The sequence below is a fragment of the Erpetoichthys calabaricus genome, chromosome 15 (assembly GCF_900747795.2).
Source record: "Erpetoichthys calabaricus chromosome 15, fErpCal1.3, whole genome shotgun sequence".
Lineage (NCBI taxonomy): Eukaryota > Metazoa > Chordata > Cladistia > Polypteriformes > Polypteridae > Erpetoichthys > Erpetoichthys calabaricus.
In genome coordinates this window covers 540,926-563,926 of record NC_041408.2, presented here as the reverse complement: position 1 = coordinate 563,926, position 23,001 = coordinate 540,926, and the positions used below count along the sequence as shown (strand labels likewise).

The 23,001-nt window shown below is 50.1% G+C and overlaps 1 protein-coding gene across 5 annotated transcripts in view; it reads right to left on the bottom strand.

The window, feature by feature from the left end:
- Positions 1-336: 336 nt before the first annotated feature.
- Positions 337-23,001, bottom strand: part of esrrga (estrogen-related receptor gamma a) — a 116,424-nt gene continuing 93,759 nt past the window's right edge. For 3 of the 5 annotated variants that reach the window (XM_051919232.1, XM_051919233.1, XM_051919234.1), the window contains exons 6-7: positions 7,593-7,862; positions 337-2,120 (exon numbers count right to left, since the gene is read on the bottom strand). In XM_051919232.1, coding sequence (XP_051775192.1) covers positions 1,876-2,120; positions 7,593-7,862 — 515 coding nt within the window. In that variant the 3' untranslated portion in view covers positions 337-1,875. The remainder of the gene's footprint in view (positions 2,121-7,592; positions 7,863-23,001) is intronic. The other 2 variants (XM_028820597.2, XM_028820598.2) reach the window with 1 other exon arrangement.

Here is a 23,001-nt window from a genome sequence, read left to right as displayed (position 1 = left end):
AACTACGCCGAGCAAAGTCAATCTATCGACAACTGAGATGATTGAGGGGGTAAAGGGGGGGGGGGGTGGGGGGCGATTATTTACAGCGGTTCTTTAAAAATGAGACTTAACCGTTTGGAAATATTCAAAGTCCTTTATCGCTAAGATATACATTATTATTCTACAATAAACCGTTACACAAAGTCAGTGATCAGTTCAGGTCTGCTGAAGTTCTCGTAGTTCTTAGGAAGAGCCTACAGGATGGACTAGTGGAATCTCCTGAGGAATGGTACATCCATTACTGTCTCTAAACCTACCCTGTGTCTAAAAAGAAAACGGGGGGGTGGGGGGGGCAGAAGAAAAAAACAAGTAAAGCAATTAAGAAACATCACGAGAACAAGAAAGACGACAGGCCTCCAACGCAACGTTCGACCAAAGAGAAAACAACGACAGATGGTGACGACGACTGTGCCAAAGGAAAAGAGAACCCCAAGGCTGGAGAAGAAGAAGCAGAGCAAACGTGAAACATTCAGAAAGCAGGAGTACGAAATTTCCTTTTGTTCCAATACGCGGCTTCGGCTTGGCTTACAATCTTGATTTTACGCTAACGGAGGAAGCCAGAAGCTCCTCGCCTACTACTTGACTGACGTAATCCAGATCCATCTGGAAGGTGCTTGGAGGGACTCGCTTCGCACAAACATGGCCGCGGCTCCGAGTGCTCGTCAGCCTGGCCAGTCCCGTCGCCTTAACCGATCCATGTTGTCGTCGTCGTCGTCCTCCTTGATTTGCGTGTGTTTGTGCGCGCGCGTTGTAATCTAACAGTGGGATTCAATCTCGGAAGAAGCACGTCTTTATTTAGAGAAATGAACAAAAGGAAAAACAAACAAACAAACAAACAAACAAACAAACTGCGTCCTTGACTAGACTGGCACACAACGAAAATTGCATATAGCTTCATATGCACCTTCCCTTTTTTGTTTTAAGAACTATTGCTCAAGAAGAGAAAATTCACACAATTAATAAAATGGCTGAAAGTGTTAAAGCTGTTACAAAAAATCTCAATTAATTATCAACAAAATATTATAAAAAAATCTTTCTTAAAAGTTTTTTTTTTATTACTATTGTTTTTTTTCTTTTTTTCTTTTGTCCTTCATCGTTGTTCTTCATTGCTTATGCCGCATTGAAAAAGAAATGCAGTATATTCGTTGTCGTTGTTCTTGTATTGCATGAGTGAATAAAGCTTAAAGTATTCCCTGAAAGAGTAGCGATAAGTTACGAAAACCTATGAAGGATCTGGAAGACTTGAAAGAAAACAATGAAGGAAGGAATCAAATGGCTGTAACTGATCTAGAAGGAGAACACAATGATAAGAAACAGCCGACTGAAACGACACTCGGTCATTTAATTAGAGACTGCTCGTCGAAAACCCGATACCGCGATGCGCCACGCCGGACTGCAAGGTGAGACGCCTTCAGCTTGATTCCTTTCGCTACGTGGGGACGTTAGTGGGAAATTCGCTGGTATCCATGGCATGGACTTCCATCCTTTGGCAGGGCTGGCTTCCTTCTTGCGTCATGTAGAGACAACTTTTATGGAAAAAAAGACAAGTTTCAGAAGAGCACCAAGGTGCGTTCAAGTCCGACGAAGAGAGAGTCGAAAGCTGATTCCCAGTCTTAGCGCGAAACACTCAGTGCAGTCGTTAGTTAATTGTTGACTCGTTTTAAAGTTGCTGTTTGTTTAACATAAAAAAAAAATTAGAATAATAAAAACCCAAAAGTTTCCATTGTCTTCAAGTTGTCTAACTTTGAATGTCTTCCCGTGGTCTCCCCTTGGAAGCGGTGGCGGTGGCCTGGCTCGTTCTCTGTGCGCGACAAGCGGAGGCCGGGACCCTCCAAGTCAGACCTTGGCCTCGAGCATTTCTAAGAAGAGTTTGTGCATGGGCACCTTGCCCTCCAGTTTGATGCTGTAGAAATGCTGCACGGCCTTGGTGGACGTCTGCCGCAGCAGCGGGAGGGTCATGAGCATTTTGCCGGCCCGGCGGGGGTCCTCCACGTGCTGACTGGCCTCATAGTCTTGAAGGGCCTCGTGCAAAACATCCTGCAGTTTCTGAACGGCCTCCACATCTTCTATGTGCATTGAATCTGCGAAAGGGGAAAGGGAGGAAGAAGAAGAAGAAGAAGGTTAGGATTAGCGGAGAAAGACAGAACACCAGGGGTGGGCAATGGGTTGGTAGTACAAATGCAGCTGTGGCCTATTTTGGCATCAGTTGCTTTACCCACACATCCCCAGGGATGACATCCTGGAAACAACGCTGACCGTAGCAAAAGTGGCTCGATGGAGACGAATGACAACTACAAGTACATCCTGCAGTCCCCAAGCAGGGTCACCCGAGAGTACCCCGCACAATTCAATCCACTGTCTCAAACTCTCTGGGCTGTGACACCGAAGAAACCCCAGGTGATGCCACCTCAGTGCATTCATCTTGAAATCGTCTTAAGGCCACACCACATGAGCCGACGTTTCCTTCATTTACGTCATCTCAGCGAATCATAGGTGCCAGCAGTCGACTAAGCGGTTAGGCTTAGGGTCTGATGTCTCGTGTACCACAATAGAATGGAAAAAAGAGCAAAGGAAAAAGAGGGCAGAGCAATGCCAGGCACTCCAGATGTTGAGTAAGCGAGGCGAGTGACAAGGCACTACAAGGTGTGCTGGTCCTTCATTGACTAATGGGAGCCTCATCTCCATTTCTGTGGAAACTGTCAAATGTAGAAATACAGAACGAATGTTTGATGCGAATTGCAGTGAGCCGTAGCTGAGGCTGGCATGCAGGGCAGTGCCGCTGCTCTTTGGCTCCAGAGTGGACCTCTGACTTGTCCCTGGCTGTCCTGAGCCGGCGTGTTCTCCCTTTGTCCATGTCCTAAAGACCTGCATGTTACAGAGGTAAGCTGGCCTGGGGTGGTGGAGGTTGCCCTGAAGGGGGGCTGGCACTTCCTCCAAGGTCTCACCAAAATGGTGTGGCTTTACCCTGCCATTAGAAATCGGGGTAGGCGGGTACAGCCTATTTTAATGCACAGCCTGTGGGAAGAGCTTCACTGTACTCTGTACGCAGGACCACTGTGAGGACTACAGCCGTATACAGGCGCTATAAAAGACAGCACGAGTGGGAGGGCATTAAATGTGGCACTGCCACTAACGTTTGCATCGTCTGCTTTCTTGGAATGGAGGGAGGAAGAAAAATGCCTGGAGGACCAATGAGATCCCATCCGCTAGCTGCAAAGCCCCACCCCTTCCGGCAGGGGAGATCTCGGCCCCTCGGAGGGACCCACCTTGTTTTTTTATTAAAACATGGCATCATATGGGACCCCATCCCTCATTCTTTTGTGTTCTACCTTTAATAACGCACTGAAGAAAGGCACTATATAGAATCGATGGGAAATGTGAAGGATTGAGTGTGCTAAATGGATATTTAAGATCAAGAATGGAGAGAAGAAGAATCCCACATGTGCCATGACTGATGGAGTATGAAGAGCACAACACAATCAATACAGGACCGATGTGTAGGGTGAAAGGCACTAGATGACATTTGGACTGAATGGGCCATGCATGTAAAAATGCACTGTGGTGACCGTGACAAGGTTGCTGCTGCCGATGATGATGACGATGATGATATTGGTAGATTTGTGTTTTCAGTCAAACTGTATTTATGACGTTCTTGTCTATGGTGGCACCAAAGAGGGGGCCATGTGGTGAATTGGATATGAAACTTCAGAAAGTACAAATCTCTCTTTCTCTTAATATGTAGTGCCTGTTACCTCGTCCATCTCCTAATATATAGCGCCTTTCACTTCTACCTATCATAGGCTTTTGGGCCACCATTGTCACGTGCACAGAGTTACTTGCGTTTATATAGCGCCTTCTCTCTCACGGCAGCGGGATGCAGGTTGACACCGTGTTGACACTCGTGACAATCTTAAGCCTCAATAAGAAAGTGACAGCATGAGGTGATCTCGAGCCGATCGGCCAGCGCGTCGCCTCCCGGTATGAAATGCCAAGCGCCTTTCGTCTGCGCCTCGTGTCCTTAGGGTTCCTGTCATTAATTCGCATCTGGGGAATTCATTAATGATGCTGCCCTTCAGAATGCAAATGTTATTTTTGTTGTCCTCAGCTGCATGGCGGTCGGCCGGCCCTCGGTGGGGTCTGCCGCTTGGCGCTTTGCAAACACGTCCCCTCTAACCGGTGCCAAAACAGGGGGGAAAAAAAAATACACACACTCAGGCCCCGTGTCTTGACAAGTCCCTGGGGAGCTATAAAAATAATTGGGAAATCATCTGAGTGCACGTTGGAAATACGGAGCGGGATCAGGGAGCGGAGAGGAAAGGGAATGAAATCGTAGATCACTGGCGGTGGCGGCAGCTCATCTCCTCGGCTAAATGTCGGCGTGGACCGGCCGACCCACCGCACTCATTTCTCCTTACGTCTTTCATCTCCATGTTTGTGAAGGCTTTTTCTATTTAGCCTAAGATGTCGTCTGCGTTCTTTGCCTTTTCAATGTGCTAATAAATATTCTGAATCCAATCAGCTTGTCTTCAGAGGCCAAATGTTCACTTTGTATGCAAAGCAGGACACTTAAATATAAATAAAATTTAAATATAACGGATGAGAAGGCCTGACATCAGAGAGCAGCCAGCCGCACTCCTCCAGGCCTGACTTCACGTACGACAGCGGGCGCGTCCCGCCATCTGCACACTGGAGCCGAGAGCCCAGGTAGCCACTCTGCCTCGGGGCCCTGGGCGCTATATGAAATGGGGCAAGGGGGGTTATTAAATAATGAGGGCACCTGACGACTGAGCAAAGGGCTTAGGGTACAGCATCAGGCGACTGGCTGAACGGGCACCGGGTGCTACATAAAGTGACTGGCTGAATGGGCACAGGCCGCTACATAAAGCAATTGGCTGAACGGGCACAGGGTGCTACATAAAGAGACGGATTCATCCAAAGAGCCCAGAGCTCTGCATAAAATGGCGTGCTAACTAAAATGACTGAGGAAAGGGGCGCCATATATGAAAGGGTGGATTGGAGGGGCACCATCTGAAATGTCCTGTCTCAGCAGGGCTGCTCCCCTGGCCGTGTCTCGTCTCTCTTTTCTTCATTTTTCATTCATTTATTTGTGTTGATTTTGTACACCATTCCTCTCTTTCGGTTTTGTCTCTGTGTATCGTTTGCTCTTACTTTGTTCCGTGTGCTTGGTGGGTGGTCCCCCAAGAGGCGGGGCCACCTGCCAATCACCGCCAGACCCTGCCAATCTGCCCACAGTTCCAGGCAGTTCCTTTTTGGTGGGTCTACTTGTGTTGCTTTGCTTATTGCCCCGTTTCGGACTGCGTTTCTGGACTCGGCGTCTGCCCTCATTACTACTAGCTGGGGCTTCATGGTGATATCCCCCTCTAGTGGAAGTGCTTTTGGAGCTTACTGGGATTTATGTGCTTTAGAACTTCCAGTTCACAGCATAAAATGATCGATTGATTAAAAGGGCATACGAAAGGCACTACATAAATAAAATGACTTCTTACTGTTATTAAGATGATTGTTTACGTGAGTCTGGCAAGCCATATAAATGACTGAATAAAAAGGCACAGGGCGCTATATAAAATGACTGAGATGAAGGATGCAGGGTGCTGTATAAAGTGATTGAATTAAAACACTTGCACTGAGATAATTGGGATATGACAGGAGCCTGGAGCACCCAAAGAATGCCCACATGGCAATCGAACCTGCACTCACGGGGCAGAGTGGCATTCCCTGAACTGTTTAGCAGGATAAGGACTGACTGCAGACATCTTCTGCCCTCCAATCTGCCTGATCCCACTCAGGGTCTCAGGGGCTCTAAGCCTGACTGGGGTGCCATGCCTTCGCCGGGCACACTCACACAACTAAATGTCAGCAGCAGACGGTCGTGCCAACTGCACACTTGGCTGCTGACTGCTGGGCTTGGGATTTGGACCCGAGTTACTTGGTATATGAAGTGCTGCACCGCCGTGCCACACTACCGGGGATTGAAACCCCCCAGTGATGATGAGGCCACTGGCGAGCCCAGTTACAGCAGTAAGATGCCACACTCCACCCACAAATGGACAGCCTGAGCCTGCAATGCAGGGAGCGGTTCGATGTGAGAGTGGGCGCGGGGTCACTTACTAAAGCCCAAAATCACCCGCCTGCCTCTCTCAAGCCGACTCGCCTCCCATCAGTCAGGGAATCGTCCAGGAGAAGAACCGTTAATTACAAAATCAATTAAAAAAGAATTCCTCAAAAGAGTCACGCGCTGCGGCTCTCGCGGGTGCAATTTGGGCAGAAGGGCTCATCTGACTCCGGCTGGCCAGACTGGGTGCCATCATCCGCAAGCAAGCAAAAGCAATCTGGTTTTTCATTTTTCAGCGTGGCTGAGCCCAGCCTGAGATTGATCGTCACATATGGCCCCAGAAAACAAACTGTCAATACCGTGAGCGCCGGAGAATTGGAACAAATAGCCGGCCGCCCATTCGGGCCGCTCATTGCGTCCCATTTAACAGATTTTATTGACAGTTTCCTTCTTGTAATTAAAGGGAAAACCACTGGCCGGCAACCAAGATAAAGTTCAAAGATGGGGTCAACACAAAAGGAGACGGAGGGCCGTGGCGGGCCTGTCAATGGCGCGGCACGTCACAGCACCTCCACGGCTAATGACCGGGATCTGCCTCATGCAAATGCAGGACAAAGGGGCCGGGCGGGGGGGCTACGGCTCGCCTCACTTCGGCTGTTTGATTGGAGGACAGTTGTGGGGAGAAGGGACCACCCATGAGCGATGGGGACTGGTGGGGGGGGCCATCGTTACAGGTGACGGCGTCTGCTTAAAATTCGATGAGGAAACACAGCACAGCGTCTGACCTTTGTGATCAGGCGATGTGAAAGGCGCTATAAAACACTCGCATCCATCCATTTGTTAGCTGAGAGCCAAGTGGGCCCAAATCTCTCGACATGCAACATCCTAAAAATGAAGACACAAGGAGCACAAACGGGGAATGGCGCCATCTGATATGGAGTGGGAGGCTGTGAAAGGCGCTATATGACTACACAACTCGAAATGGCACGTTAAAGTACAGAAGAGGTAGATGACCTCCAAAGTGGGCTACAGATGATGGACATGCAAGGCACTATATAACAGAAACACTAGAAAAGTCTCCATGGCCCCCAGCGGGTGGACTGCGATGGCCGCTGCACCCCTCATACACAGAGAGGGATGTGAAAGGTACACAGAAAGATGGCTGGGGAAGGTGCTATAAAGCAAATGCAGTCACACAGAGAGATCTGAAAGATGGCACTTAACAGAACTGGGGTTAGGGTTAGGGTTAGGGTTAGGAAACACAGAAATGGCAGGAGAGCAGAGAGACGTGAAAGGCGCTGAGACTGGCGGGCAATAAGCCAGATCATCTCTGTATTATACCTTATACACTACATTATAGCGCCTTTCCCATACGTTTAACTAAGAGCAGTTTACACAGAGACAGCTGGATCATCAACTCCGAGCTGCCCCTGGCGGCGAGTGCCCACAACAGACATCGAGAGCATGCAGAAGTGCCCACCTGAGTTGGCGAGGGCGATCGCCTTGAGGGTGACGAACTCCTCCTTCTCCAGCTTCATGCTCTTGTATTTCTTCACCAGCTGCAGGATGGCGTTGTTGAGCTCCAGGAGGCCGGCCAGCTTGGACTGCTCCTCGTCCATGATGTAGTCCTCCGCATAAACCAGTTCGTCCTCGAAGGAGAGGGAGCGGTAGACGACCCCGAGGATGAGGATTTCCATCCACGCGCTTTGTAAAAGGCTCATTTGGTCGGCGAGGGACAGAGTGGAGAATCCTGCGGAGAGAACAAAAGAGAGCACAGCCATGAAGGAGAAGTCCGCCAGGGCCCGGGGACGAGGACTTGTCATCGTGGCTTCCACCTTTGGAAACGTGCAGACAATACACACGAGGGGGCACGAGGCTCAATACACTTTTAAGATATTCATACAGTTCAACTCTGATGTGCCCAGACAGGACCTCTGCTCCCGAGTTTGAGGGAGCATTGGCACTTTGAGGGTCTATTGACCATAAGAAAAAAAATCAAAGCCTGAGACAGAGGGGGGCACAGCTCAGCCGTGCCATGGCGACGAGCACAGGCACACAGTACAATGGTGCTGAAGCGTGGCGTATAGCGCCTTTACCGTCTCTAACGAGCTTCACAAAGAGCCCACCTTCACACCTCCCCGCTTCTCCGACTTGAGCTGATTTTCTGCTGACAGGCCGGGGATCTTTGGCATCATCTGAACATTGAAATTCAGATGGCGCGATCTCCAATAAAGTGTGACTCGGGGCGTTCGTCTCGCCCACCATTTGAAGCTGGGACGTTTCTGCTCTCGGGGAAGGCCTTATCTTCCGCAGCACACAGCCAGAATCAATTTCAAGCGTCACATTGCCGGATGAAGTCGCCAGGACTTGGTCTCCCTTTTTTGGGAGGTCAAATTAACCTTTTAAAGGCCATCAAACGTGGAGGGGGACAAAGGAGCAGCAGGAGGAGCAGCAGGAGGAGAAGGAGGAGGAGGAAGACGGGTCTCCATTTGATAAGATGTGCTGCGCTCATTGGCACAGACTGGGAGAGGAGAATTCTCAACATTACAATGAATATGTTCATCCCAGACAATGGCCATTGTGGGGGCTCAGCTCTGCACCCTTGTGCTCCACAAGTGCGACTCCGGTGTTACCAGTCACTGGCCCAAGACACAAGAGGACACACGCGCCACATATGTTTACATACAATGCACACACACACACACACACCCCTCCTGTGGATAAGATCGTCACATTTGGGGGCCGATTGACCAGTAGGCCAAGTAGAGTGGGGGGTCAGGACAGAGGAAGTCCCGCATGTCATGAATGGGCCAACGTGGACCAGCGGTTTTCATTCGTTCTGAGTTGTGGACCCCCTTTTGGAATTTCAGGCGTCCACATTTCCTAACATAAGATTGGAGAGCGGAGAAGGCCGTGGACTGGCAGAGTAGAAAGGCTGAGCTAAAATACACGAAATGTTCACGGCAGGCCGGTGGTGGTCCGCAGAGCGGCGGTCCGCGGAGACGCCGATGTGGACGATTGTTTTCTTGACTCGCCGGCGTCCTTTCTGAAATCTCCCGGTGTGTCAACATTCCTTCATTGTCACTTTTGTTCAGTTTTCATTTTTGCAACATCTGATGTGACCTACACAAATACGGCGCAGCCTGAAGCTCCAACTCCGCACAACTCCTTCAGGAGTCTTCACTTTCGCCATTCTGTTCTCCAGTCTTGTGCCTTCTGTCTTGCCTGACGTTTCGGTTTTCAGCGCTCGTTTTTTTGGGGTATTTGGACTTTGCCTCATTTCCCAGTACTATGTATTCATTCTTTTTGTGCTGCTCACTTTCCTAAAAGTACCCCACCAAAGACGGGTGACGTCACTGCTTGTCCCCCAAGACTCGTCCCCCTTCTGTTTCTCGATGGCAGCATTTATGGATTGTGCTGTTCAACTTTTAGAGATTCCTGCCCACCCGAGCCAAACGGAAATGAAATGTGGTGTCCCTGGTTGGGAGCTCAAGTCTTTCTTCATGCGTATCACCTCTTATTGTACTCTCTGTGTGTGTGGATATCGACATGTCTCTCTATGTTCTGGGGTAGCAACCACGGGCTGCTCACTACCTCCCCCGGGACACTTGGTGGCAGCCTCCCTGGCTGATGGTGGTGCTGCAGCTTGCCGCAGGGCTCCATGGGAGATGGAGTTCTCCACAGCCCTTTTGGGATCTGGGGTGGCCGCCAGGGGGCGCTGCATGGGTCCATGAGCCCGGCTGGATGAGTCTTCAGCCCTGGAAGTGCAACCGGACAGAGGTGATCAAGCACCTGGAGCACATCTGGGTGGGCTTAAAGAGGGGCCGGTAACCAGCACTCAGGGCCAGTGTCGGGAGGAGGAGGAGGAGGAGGAGTGGTGGTGGTGCAGAAGGGAGTGTTGTGTTTTTGTGCTTGCACATTTTGGACTGTGTTGTGCCAGTGGGGTTCACAGGGAAGATGTGCCCCACAGGTGAAGAAAATAAAGGTTTTCTTTGTGTTTATACACGTGTCCATCAGTGTGAGTCTGTGCCGGGTCGGGCGCAATATAGCGCCTTATTACACTATACATACCGTAGAGTCACACGTGTCCACATAGGGAGCACCTAATGATAAGACCCCTGACACAAAACCTGAGGAGTGGCATTTTTCACTGCCATCTTCCCTCTCACCCGCAGCCCCAAGACAAAGCCTGCTGTTCCCTCTTCCACCCCGCAGTTAATTAAGAAGTAGTGGCACCAGAAGTCATCGTTCAATTGAGAAGCAGCATTCAAAGAGCACGGAGCTCCTCGGAGGAAGATGCCACGCGCTGGAGGGGCTCACCTCGAGAAGTGGCGGTGACGGGGGTCACGAGGCGCCCACGATTCCATTTGGGACTTTTCTTCTCTTTATTTTCTTATATTAAATGGGGTACCTGGGTGGTCTTTCCTATGTATAATACGTAGACTTCCCATCGGTGACAAACACAACGAAAGCCTCTTCATCTCCTTCTTTATTTATTTATTTATTTGTTTGTTTGTTTTTTGTTTTGTTTTGTTGTTTTCTTTCATGTCACATTGAAGCGAGACTTTCACCGTCACAAAGACCACTAAGTGTCACTAGCGCATCGTGGAAAGGGGAGGAGACAAGTGCATTGGGGCGGGGCCAGAACGTAGCCCCAAGAGTTGGCCCCGTGTTTGTCCGCGCACCACCCTGTGCAGTGCCCACATTGAGGGTCAGTCCCCCCTTGCTGTAAGCCCATTGGCTCAACTGCTGACTGGGTTGCCGTGAAGATTCTCCACTCAAGGTGCTCTAGAACTGAAACACTGGCACTTGAATGGTCAGCCCGGTCACCGGTGGTCCCAATAAAGTGCCTGCACAGGGAGTGCCTGGTGTGTCCAGTGAATCCAATTAAGTTAATGGCTCCTCAGGCTGAAGATGGCAGTCAGCGACCCCCTGAGGAGAGGCGGGTGGGTGGGGGCCTTCCCAGGTCGCAGGTCAGAAGGGGGGAGGAGGAGGTTTGAGGATGGATGTCGAGAAGGAGGGCGGAATCCTTTGGTTGAGTGGGCTCCTTCTTCTCCCTCCCCAGCTCCTTATGTGTGTGTTTCAGGCTATTGTTGAGAACAACTGCTAATTTATTATCCCAAACTGTTAACATGGCTGATCTCATTAGGAGTGGGAGAACAGTGCCGAGCTTTCTGGCCTGCTGGTAAAACGCAAACAGAGTGCCAGTTGGCAGAGCTGACCACTAGTACTTAATAAAATCATCAAAAGGGATTAGTCCAGGTTTTCTTAAGGGGGTCTTAAACACGTGTCTGTGGCCAGCTCGGGAATGTGGCCTCATGCCATTAAAAGCGAGACCCCTCTGCACCTGCCGCACTGCTGTGGAGAGACGTTAAAAATAATAATAATAATAATAATAATAATAATATAAAATAAAAGTGATGAAGGGGGAAAGACAAGAGAAAGGAAGGAAGGAAGAGTGCGAGGAGGAGCGGCGTGTGGCGCGGCGGTGTGTGTGCGCGCGCGCGCGTGCGCGGCGGCTTGTGTGTGTGTGTATATATATATATATGTGTGTGCGTGTGCGCGCACGTGTGCACGCGCCCTCGTCTCCCAGCAGCGGCAGATGGAGCGAGCCGATCGCCCGAAGCGTCTTCCTGTGACAGAGCCATTCTTCCCTGGTAGACACCGCTGTTAGTAAATAATTAGATTTACACATTCCCCAATCTCCACACATCTTTCCGCCGAATAATTAAAAGCGGGATGATTAGTTTATTGAGTGGAAGGAGGAACTTTTTTTTATTGAGGTCCATCAATGATTTTATCAGGGGCAGCACTTTTACGGTTGTCATGCGAGTGCAGGCATCCAATTTTTCTTATCTGCCTGATTAATACAAACGCTGTTTCAGGACGCATTAATTAACAGATACAAATCTACGTTCTCATGGAAGGATCAATACGGAGAAGAAAAGAGGCATCAATGTGAATTTAGTGCTGATGATGGAGAAGGTACTCTATTGACATTTACGTGCATGGAAACTTGAAAGTTCACCCGGGCCTTTTTGTCCTGTTATTTCCTTTTAAAAAATTAACTATTTTAACCTTAATTACATTTCACATCTCCTGCTCCTTCGGTAAAAGGATCTGAAAGAAGCAAATTAACGCCGCGGTGCGGGACAACAAATGAGTTCCTCTTCCTGCTTATTTATTTATTTCCACAATTAGCTGCCTTCTTTGCGCCATTCCTATAGAAAGGGCCTGCCAGGCGCTTTTATTTTTTTTATAAATTTAATTCCCTTATCTATTTAAATGCCACCCCCCCCCCCCCCCCCCCCCCAAACAATGCCAGGTTATCCGCTCGATCTCCCTGCCCCCGCCATTACATTAAAGCGTGTGAATGAGTAAAACGCCGCAGACGGGGGCTCCCTGGCGCCCGGCCAAAGCCCCCCGCTTTTTCTTTCTGGTTTGGGGGTCCGGGGGGATAAACCGACGCACTTTGCAGTCAGCTAACCTAAGCATTCGAAAGTGTGAGGGTCGTGCCCAGAAAACGAGTCTGACGGCCGCTCCTCAAAACAGAAGAATAAACAGAAGGAGCCATGCGGGGTGAAGCTGCCCACCGGGCACTCGTGTCCTCTGCGGGGTACGAGGGGTCGCCCTACTGCCCATTCTGAAGGGCCCTGTCACCTGCCGTCCATTTTACTGTCCCACCAGTGTTGAGCTGGGAAGTCAGGGACAGAGCCAACCCGATGAAGACCCCCAACGAGGAGCCAGTGAAGACGCACACGCTCTCGTCACTTTTTATGTTTCGGTGTCTGTGTATTGGCACTGCCCTGGGATGGGCTGATGGGCACTCCGTTCAGGACTGGTGCCGATGCTGCCGGGGTAAGCTTTGTCCCACTGTGACCCTGAATTGGATTAAGTGGGATTGATGGTGGGATTTTCAAGCTTACTCTGCAGGATGCTACTCCATCATATGGCTTATGCCACCTCGGCTATTCCCATCGAGGTGGCTTAGTGACAGCCTGGGGGGGGGGTGAGGGGCGAGGACAAGGAGGACATGCGGACTTGAAAGTGAAGCCACCCAAGGGCAGCAAAGAGGGTTGCTGGGGTCCGAGCTCTGCAGGGTCCTTACTGTCACGTGAAGTTCTCACTGTCCAGTGCTGTGAGTGGTGAGATGAAGAAGCCCACTGAGAAATGCCTGGCGTTCCCCTCTGAACTGTGAGGGTCTGAGTGGACCTCAATGTGAGACGTGACGGGGGTCCGCAGTTTAGAGCACACCACCGGTCCGGGCTCAAGATGAGTACAAATGGGCGATGTCAGCGTCGGCCCACCAGCAGGACCACCCACCACCTTTTTTCTTTTTATTTTGTCCAGCATGTCATTGGAGTTTTTATTACTTTGTCTTATGACGATGGATGCTCTTTTTTGGAGAATATCTTTTACTTTTTAAATATTTTTTTTCCTCATATGCCGTGCATTTTCCACAGATTTTTACACCCTCTACTTATTTGTCTGATGGATTTCGTTTAAATTTTTTTTTTTTTTTTTTTTGCCTTTTGTTTATTTCTGTGGATGGCATCATTTTGGTGAACTGTTGCCAGGGGGTGTGGTGGCACCAGAAATCCCCGTCATATGATGTCATTGGCATGACCATATAAAGGTCAGCGTTGTGGGAAACGATTTGTCCAGAATTGCGGATGAACTCTTGAAACAAGTCGATGTGTGGCCGTTTCTGGGTCATAGACTTTGGTGACATGTCGGTTAGTCCTTCCACTCTGTGACCTTTGCTGGGAGGTCCTCATCCTCCTGCCATATTCCATCTTCTTTTTCTGTTGATTCTGCCGGCTGCTGTTGCCGTTTCTTACTTTAACTGCTGAGGGCAGAAGCGCCAGGCACTGTGAGGGACTGTGAGGTGACAGATGTGTCACCGTGTGAAGTGACCGCAGATGTGGAAGCGAAGGGCCTGCCTGGGCTGGCGTAGGAGGTGAGCTGCTCATGGGGTAGAGTGAGATGTCGACGACTACGTCAGCCGATGTGTTGAAGAAATTTAAAGAAAAGACGTCAATGACCCTCTGAAATACTGAGTCAGCAGCTGCCATATTAAAGGAAAGAACAAAATGAACGAAAGTAAAAACATCCGCCTTCTGTCTACTGGACATCAGGGCGGCCATTTCACCATCAGTGGCTGTAAAAGTACAACACGCCGTGCCGCGATGGAAATCCTCACTCAACACTTCGGCTAATTCAGGGGGCTGAAGGTGGGAGCCCACCAGACCAATGCTGGGCCAGTCACACCCAGCACTATTCCTAAAGGATCGAGCTCTTCAGGGGTCCTGAAGGTCTTCACCCAGCAGCGCCACAGTTGGTGGGCCCCATAATGGACCTCTTTGTTCATCTAGCCGCCCTTTTATGTTTCTTCTCTTATTGTGCATTTCTTAAACCCGCTAAAGTGCGATAAATGTCTGTAATAAAGTGGCAGGGGTGGCTGGCACTGCCCGGGGTGGGAGCACCAAGTGAATGTCGGAGAGTATGGTGTTAGACTGACACACTCGGTCTACAGTCGGGATGGTTTGCCAGGTACGGTACACTACAATTAGAGATATTAGGGTCTTTCCTATTAGTTTTGCTCCCTTAATCAGACCCAACAATGAGAATTAACAACAAGCAAAGCAAACGATACGGAGAGTGGAAAGGCTTCGACTCCCTCGGCCATGTCAGGACACCTGCTGATCTTAAGAACATGAAATGGCCCCACGTGTTTCATAAAGAAATACCCCTAAACTCCAATAAAAATGCAGGAACTCCCCTCTTTAGGAACACCAAGGTGCAGGACCCGGGAAAGAGCGGCGTCATCACCAAAGAAAAGGGACGAAAAGCTGCAGCCAGGGGGGCCACAGGGCTGAACCTGCCAGCCTTTGTTGCAAATGACAGTAAAAGGCCTTAAGGAATAAAATCATCGAAGGCGATGCTGGTGCGCTGTTACGGTTTGAGAATGTTACAACATTTTTAAAGATGCTGATGAAAATCCACAACGTAGGACAGACGGTCAGATGACTGCATGAAGAAACTCCCAGTCGCTCAGAGTCGAGTTCAGGGGGTCGTCCGTTCATGCAGACCACCACGCCGTGGCTCAGTGCGCTTGCCCCGAGAAATGGGGGCTCACAGCTTAATGTTTGAATTTGACACCCAGGCTGGCTCTCTCCAGTCTGGCAGATTAGCGACATTTGTACGCATCCAGGGTCATTGTTGCCTTCCTTATCATTTCTTTAAGTCGGCCCAGAGGAGTGAAGTGCCAAAGGGGCCACACTCGAGCATTTGTGGACGGCCCAGTAATGGTTACCAACGGATCATTCCAAAGGTACCCCACGTAGACACGTAAAGGGGCCAACTGCTCTGGGGAACTTGTGGTGGCCCGCCGATCAGCGAGTTTAGAAATGCTGCTGAGTGTCGGCCAGCCTGCCTCCCTCGATCGAATGTCATCCTCTTAAGCCTTTGTCGAGGAATCCAGGAGCTCTCCCGGTCTGTTCCAGCAGGTCGGAATACCTGGGCGGCATACGGCACCTTGCCGATCTTTACATTTGCCCCCGGGAGCGGGATGTTGCTTCACCAACTAATCACTAGTCTGAAAGAGCCGCTTGATTCTAATACACCTAATTAGCAATCGGCAGACTCTTAATTGCATACATTAGGACCAATTCGTAGTGGAGATTAATTCTAAATATACCCAAGCAGCTGGTTAAGATGCCACGGATTACTGTACGGACTGTACTTTTCCACTTAATTAGATATCAAAATTAAGCGGCAACAAGCAGTTTGACATAACGGGGGATTGAACCGCTGCTTGGAGTCCCAGGGCTGCACTAAAGTGACCGCCAAACAGAGCCGCACAGATGGAGTGATATTAAACACCGCACTGGAAAGCAATTTCAAATAATAAAATATCAATATTTACATTTTAATTACCCCATCTGAGAGCTGCTTTGTCATTCTCACCATTGCCACTGCAGTGCGGGGTGGCAGCAATGACATTGGCGCCTGGCCGGTGAATCTGCTTTGGCTCCGGCGTTTGCGTCCGTCGAGCGCTCGGCCCACCACGGGGGCTCTCTTCTCTTTGTTCTCTTTGATCCTGAAGGATTTTCTGTTCGACTCCTGCAAACTTCCGTTGAATTCCCCGGGGAAGCCGCATCCAAGCAAACAAAAGTGGAACAGAGCTCTGCCTGGATACTAACAACCTGACACGCGGCGGCAGCGGCGGCGGCGTCTTCATATCTGTGATAGATGAGCGTGTCCACATCGTGTTCAGGCTGCACGGGACAGGGGCGATACCTTTAAAAATCCTGGAAGTTCTCTCCCAGTACCAGTGCCAGTCCATCTGCTCATGTAAAGGGCTCAGTGTTTACGGGCACAAGTTAAGGATTAAGGACATGCCACTTGACGGACTGGCACTCCTTTTCTGCCCCTCGTGGCACTGGGCGCCGTATAGGCTGAAGTTAGAAGATGGCGCCCAGCCCAGGCTCTGAACGTGAGATATGGTGGCACGACAAGGTGATGATCCGCTGGTAGGTGAAGGCCCAACACACCCGCACTATGAAATAAAATGGCCAAGCACCACAAAATGTTTGGGCTTTGGTGCTCTGTCTGGGTCCGGTGAGGCTCGTGACTCAAACTGGATTAAACTGGTTTGATAAAGCGTGACGTCTGACTTACTTGGAGGGTACGTGTCTGAGTGTCTGCTCAGGCTTCGTTTCAGCTTGTGCCCCTCCGGACATTCAGCGATTCCAGGTGCTTGGCTGTGGAACAGGAGGCCTCGACATGACCTCCCGGCGGGCAGCACGTTGGATTTAACGACTCCAGTGGTGGAATCTCGTAGCCTCTAAAGGCGTCCAATTACTCGATTACAAGTCGCAGGGACGACTGACTACACAGCTGCCCTGTGACCTTCCATCAGGGCCGCGTTACGTTACTTTGACATGAAGAGCACTGCAATCTCGACCACAAAACGAAAATCCAGATCACCTGCTTTCCTTGTCCCTGAGGCCACCATTGTCTCTCACTCTTTCAGGACACTCGACACCTTGTACTTCAGTGGCTGTTAATGCCAATCCACACAAGAGCCCACACTTGACCTGAGTCAATGGGGCCGAGACATGGCACCACTAGCGCTAACGAGTTGCTGTGATTTTCTAAAGATTACGCCAATGAAGGTAGCAACTGAAAATCGTCAGAAAAGTCGTGCAGCATGAAGCCAGCGGTAAAGAACGTCTCATCGACAACTCCTCGCTTACAAAAGGCCACCTCCATGAACGGCCTGCCACAGGAGAGGGCAGAACAGATGGCACAATCGACTGTAAGGTGGCGGTGAGTTCAAGAACGCTAACCACCTGAAGAAGCGTGTTGGTGCGCTACACATAATGTCAAAGCCGCCGTCTATGCATTGAAGGACAGTAAAAATGGCAAATGTCGATCCGGACCCCGCACAAGCACACAAAATGTTTTAATGGTGGGGAATAAAAATAAAAACACACAAAAGCAAAGCATCTGCTTGTAGTTGGCATTTTAGTGACATGTCGCCTTTGGCCCGTCAGGGACTGGGACCTCCAGTGAGTTGTGCGAGTAACAAATCCACCAGCACTACTGGCACGTTCTACTAGGAACACGAGGCAACGTCCACAGTGATGCCAGCAGAGGGGCCAACAGTGTGTGGTGTTGGTGCTCATTTAAACAGCGGCTCTTCTTGATGACACAGAGACCTAATCGGGCAATCCGAGGAAACAAAAGGAGATGGCGAGTGCAGAACGATGGGGACAAGGCACAGCAACAATTCAAGTCCAGAAGTCTCCTCGACACCTGAGGAAAGACCCGCCAAGCAAGAAGCTAAGAGATGGACTGAAAAGATGAAAAGCCACTCTGGCTGAACGAGTTTGTGTGCAAAGAGCGGGGCATGAAACAAAGTGGGGCAAAGTGAACCCGAGCTAGAAGATGGCAGAATTTGCTGGAAGGCCATTCAGTCTGCTGCCTGTGCAGAAGGGAAACCCAGCTGGCGAGGACACAACTTACCCCTCAGCTGTGCTGCACGTGTCAAGTTGACTGAGACCACTGTAACAACAAGGCCAGATCCCGGGCAGACTTTCTTGGTCGGTGCCCACTCAAAGGTTCACATGCTCTCGTGATGTCAATTTCATTCTTCCATCCTTTTTCTTAACCACCTTAATCCACTTGTGGGAGGCTCAGGTCTACCCCAGCAGTATTATGTGCCAGTTAGGACCCTGGATGGGATGCCAGTCACTCATCAAGGTCACCATTCACACACCCCGATGCCCAATCAGTTTAATGTCACCTGCTATGCTGAACTGCAGTGTCTGAAAATTGTAGGAAAAGCCATGGAGGGTGACGGTGACCTTCAAGGACAGCCAATGCCCACCTCTGCTCCCATGAGAACACAGGTGACCTGACCAGAACAGGTGGCATGATGAATCAGACCGAGAGGACGGGTCAAACTCGACAGAGAATCAGAGACACTGGGTCAGGGCCAAAACGTGGGGACAGCAGCACCACCAAGGCACCACACGTTCAGCACTGGGGAGCGACATGGACCATTTATATGGCTATTATCACACTGAGTGCCCAGTGGGGTGGCACAGTTGGTCAAGAGTCCTGGTGGGTGATGTTGGCACATTCCACCCACCCAAACTATTTGGAGGTCCGCTTAATCGGATGCAGTGGGCCAACACCATGTTAAGGGGTGGCACTTGCCTTGTACCCGAGGGTGCCAGGAGAACCTCTGGGCCGAGAGACCCTGACATGGATTGAGATTTTGGTTTATTTCCCTTTTAACTGATCTCCTCCCCAAAAGACGAAGGGTCACGTCATCCCATCAAATGCAACCCGGGGGTCCACAAACTAAAAACAAGCCCACAGCAGCCGGGCCCTTCGCAGATAGCAAGTGAAACGGAAAGACAAGGCCCCTTAATGCCTTCAGAAGACAAGACACTTCCCCATTTCACAGCAATAAGCACCTTTTAATTTCTGAAAAAGCCATGGCTGAAAATCTTAATTAATTGTTCCATACAGCTTCAGGATCATTATGCAATGTAATAAAGGCCGTGTAATTATGAAATTTTACAGCCATTACCAGGGCTGATAGCTCGTATTTCATCATCAGCTGGACCCAATGGCTTTGGAGGCATTCAGCTTCCTTTGATGAACTACAGAGAGATCTATCAGGCCCAAACAATAACCGGGCCAGGCAGCGGTAATAGCCACCCCCAGATGAAGCCACAGATAAAGATAAACTGTAAATCCTGGCACAAACGCCACACCGCCGCGCCACGCCACGGCCTGACGGGAGGAGCAGAGCGGGGAAGTGATGGAGGGCAGCTGCCGGCTGAGCACTCGGACCCCCTCGGCCGCTGGCCTTTCTAGCGTGACACCCGTGAGGGCCTCTTCAGACGCGCGAGGTGCTCAGGGAGTTGAGAGGGGGACGATGGCTTCAAATGACTATCCTAACCATCTCCTCCACGAGGGTCTCGCCCTGAGCAATTACGCTACAAGATGCAATATGTCACCGCGCCACGCTGCACTTCAACAGGTTCTGCAATCAGATTTCGCAGCTTCCAAGTATTTATCTTACACAAGGCAAGTGACGCAGGAAAGCCGGGCCTCTTTATTCTGCTCTCGGAAGGGAATTTGAAAACCTCCCCGAGTAGGACGTTGATGTATGAGGTTCAGCATCTGGAGCCCCTCTTCATCCAGTTCGTGGTGGCGGTGGGGCCCCAGACACTTTTGACAGAAGATGGGAAGTGAGGATCCTGAGGACATTGAGGGGACTTTTAAAGGACATAACGGGGATGGGCAGCTGGCCCCTCACCATGATGGGCTGCATTAGCCCGGGCTTACATGCATCACAGAATAGAGGGGGGACCATTCAGTGCCAGGATTGCTCTTCTGGTTGGCCAACTGTTACGTTCTCAAGGCTTCCACTTCAGCTGCACGACTCGGTGGTTTGTTCCAAATCCCCACAATTCTGCGTGAGACGTGACTTGAGTGTGAAATGCAGTCCCCTTAGGCCGGGGGTGTGCTTAACGCTAAGTGACGCGATGTGACGCGAGCAGTGCACTGACTTTATGGAAATCTGGAGGATTCCAGCAGGTGGCAGTGTGAGAAATAATCGCGGTGAGAAAACGACGTCCGCGTTCAACGTGTTGTGAGTTTAGGGAAGAAAAACGTAAAAAGGAGCAAAAAAAAAAAATGTAAAAAAGATGACACCAGTGACACAAAAGATGGTATGTGAGACCTTTAAATGTATCGCGTCATTCTGATGGGGAATATGTCACGCTCGTACCGTCTGTGCAAGTAAAGGATGAAGAAAAGCAACACAAACACTTTGGCATGAAGTGTGATGATTTGAGTCCCCTCATTGAACCTTTCATCGAACATCGAAGCACACACGGTGGTCCTGTAGGGTCTGCAATGCGGCTTGTTGTCACATGTCGATAGTGAATGACGACGCTGACGTCACCCATAGTGTTACCGGTACTGCAAGTGCTGCAGGCATCTCGTTAACTTCGGACGATGTGTTCAAAATAATGCTGGGAATGCCGTGATGTGTGCGTGTAACCCGGGCCTTAGTCTCCACCAGCACACGAATCGTAGCCGACTTGGCGTCACCAGCCAGAGCCACTGCTTTTATCTGCTCACACATCACTACACTTAACGCGCTTTTTCTGATATTTTGTAAATTAAGGTAGGACATGTTATGAGGGGGGTCTTCTGGGAAGCCCCATCTGTATTGGTCTGGCGTTGTGACTCCATTGCTACATTTCTATGTATGGATGAGCAGAAGTGCGTGGCATGTGGCGTCACCATGGCGACAGTTTAAAGGGCGGTGCCAGGCACTTCCTGTTATCCGTGATTGGAGGATCAGGACTCGAACCTTTGGCATGTGTGTTATGTTTCAATTATCTGAATCACGACTTCGACATTCTGACTACGGTTTTGCTGTCTGTCTCTTCTGTCAAGTCAAAAACAATCGACTCTTAGGGTTGGTTATCTAGAGACATCTCATCTTCCGCCCCTTTGCTCCAGTGGCACGTTGTTGTTCATCGGCTTGAGAAGTGCTGAATGTTAAAAGCTCAAAGAAGAACCTGAGCGGCCGGCTCTCCGGACCGACGACTGCACGTTGTCCACAGTACTTCACTTTTAGCCGCAGACACACAGCCCTCCAAAACGGCTCAAGGTATGGTGGGACACGGCCAGAGAGTGACATCAGTTGAGGTGTAGGATTCATGGAGCGTGATAAGTCGTCCTCTTGTCGCACCTCCTAGGGGGTCCTCCTCTGTTGATGTCAATTCAGTAACGTCACAGCACTGGTCACCTGACGTATTTTGGACGGTCAAGTTCCCCCGCGGCCATTCTGATAGCCGGCCACTTGTCCTCGCTCTTATTAATAAACACATGTGAGCTTTGGTTGCAGTTCTTCAAGCAGCGGACTGCCGAGCGTTAACGTAAGTTGCAGGTTAGGGTCCGACGTGCCTCTTTAAGAAGAAGCCCACCCACACTCTGCGATCCGCCACTTAGTCCACAGATCCTGCGTGAGTCGATGTCACGGGTGCTGCGTAGCTAATGACTTATTAAGTGGTGACGCCATTCCGGCCCCCATTTCCTCCTCCTCCTCCTCCTCGTGTTAGCAAGGCGGCCTTTGCTCTTTGTCTTCTTTTCTTGCATCTCCCCTGACGTTCCCCAAATTGGGATCTTCTGAAAGTACTTGGCGGTGTGTGTGTGTGAGTGTGTGCGTGTGCGTGTGTTTGTGTTTTCCTGCCTCCTTTGTTAAGCCACATCAGCAAGTTATTTTTTCTTTCTTGTGTACCCCAGGAGTGTGACAGTTACAAATGTGTTGAACTGCGGGAATTCTCTTTGTTAAAACTGAGACAGGGGAATACGCGGCGTATCTGAGCATCATAGCCGCTCTTAATGATTAGAAGCCAGGGATCCCCCAGTGGATTTCTGCCATATATTCATTCTAATGACTGCTGAACTCCAATGGACTTAAAAACAAGAAACTCCAAATACTAAACGTTACAACGAGGAGGAGGAGGAGGAGGCTGCCAGACCACAGGCTCTTTAATCATCTCAGCTTTTCCACTTTCCTCTTTCAAAGCGGGCTGGAGACCCCGATTTTGTTGTAGTCGCGCCAGGCTGGGCTCCGAGGTGACAAATTGTAAATCGGAGACGCCACTCCCGCCGTTTGTTTCCCTTTCGGTGCGGTTTGGGGTAGGTGGGCTTACCAAACGGACTCTCGACTGTCATTTCGAGGGGCCCAAGGTGAAGCTGAAACCAAATGCCAGAAAGCCCCTGAAGGAGTCCTGAACGTCTGTACTTGCCTGCCGTGGCCCCTCACCTGCAGATAAGGCCCGAGGACCACTCGCCCCGCGAGGCGGGAGTTACTTTAGGTGCGCTGCGTGCGTGATGCGGCATCGGCGCCGGCGTCTGTGTGCCGGTGTTTACGGCTAAAGCTCGTCTGCTAGGAGGCAGGGACCCCCGTTTAATGGGATCAGATCCGGTCCAATCCCGTTTGGCCTGGCTGGCCATTTCGTGCTCGTCTGTGAACTTTGCATGAACCGCCAGAAATAATGCAGTGCGCTGACAGGCCCGTTATACCTTCCACTACATTTGCTGTCTGGAATGAGTTGAAATAGTGTTTGGTTTGTGTAATTATGTCCATCTATCTTTATATTCCAGCAGCATATCGCAAATTGAAAATACTAAAAATTGACTGTTCATTCTGATATTTAATGATTGCCGAAGACACACCAATGATTTATTGGTTACTTACCGATGTGACACATTTGCATCTTATTAGATGGAGATTACTAGGCCTTCAAATTGCGGACGCGGCCCTATCGTGTCTGATGGAT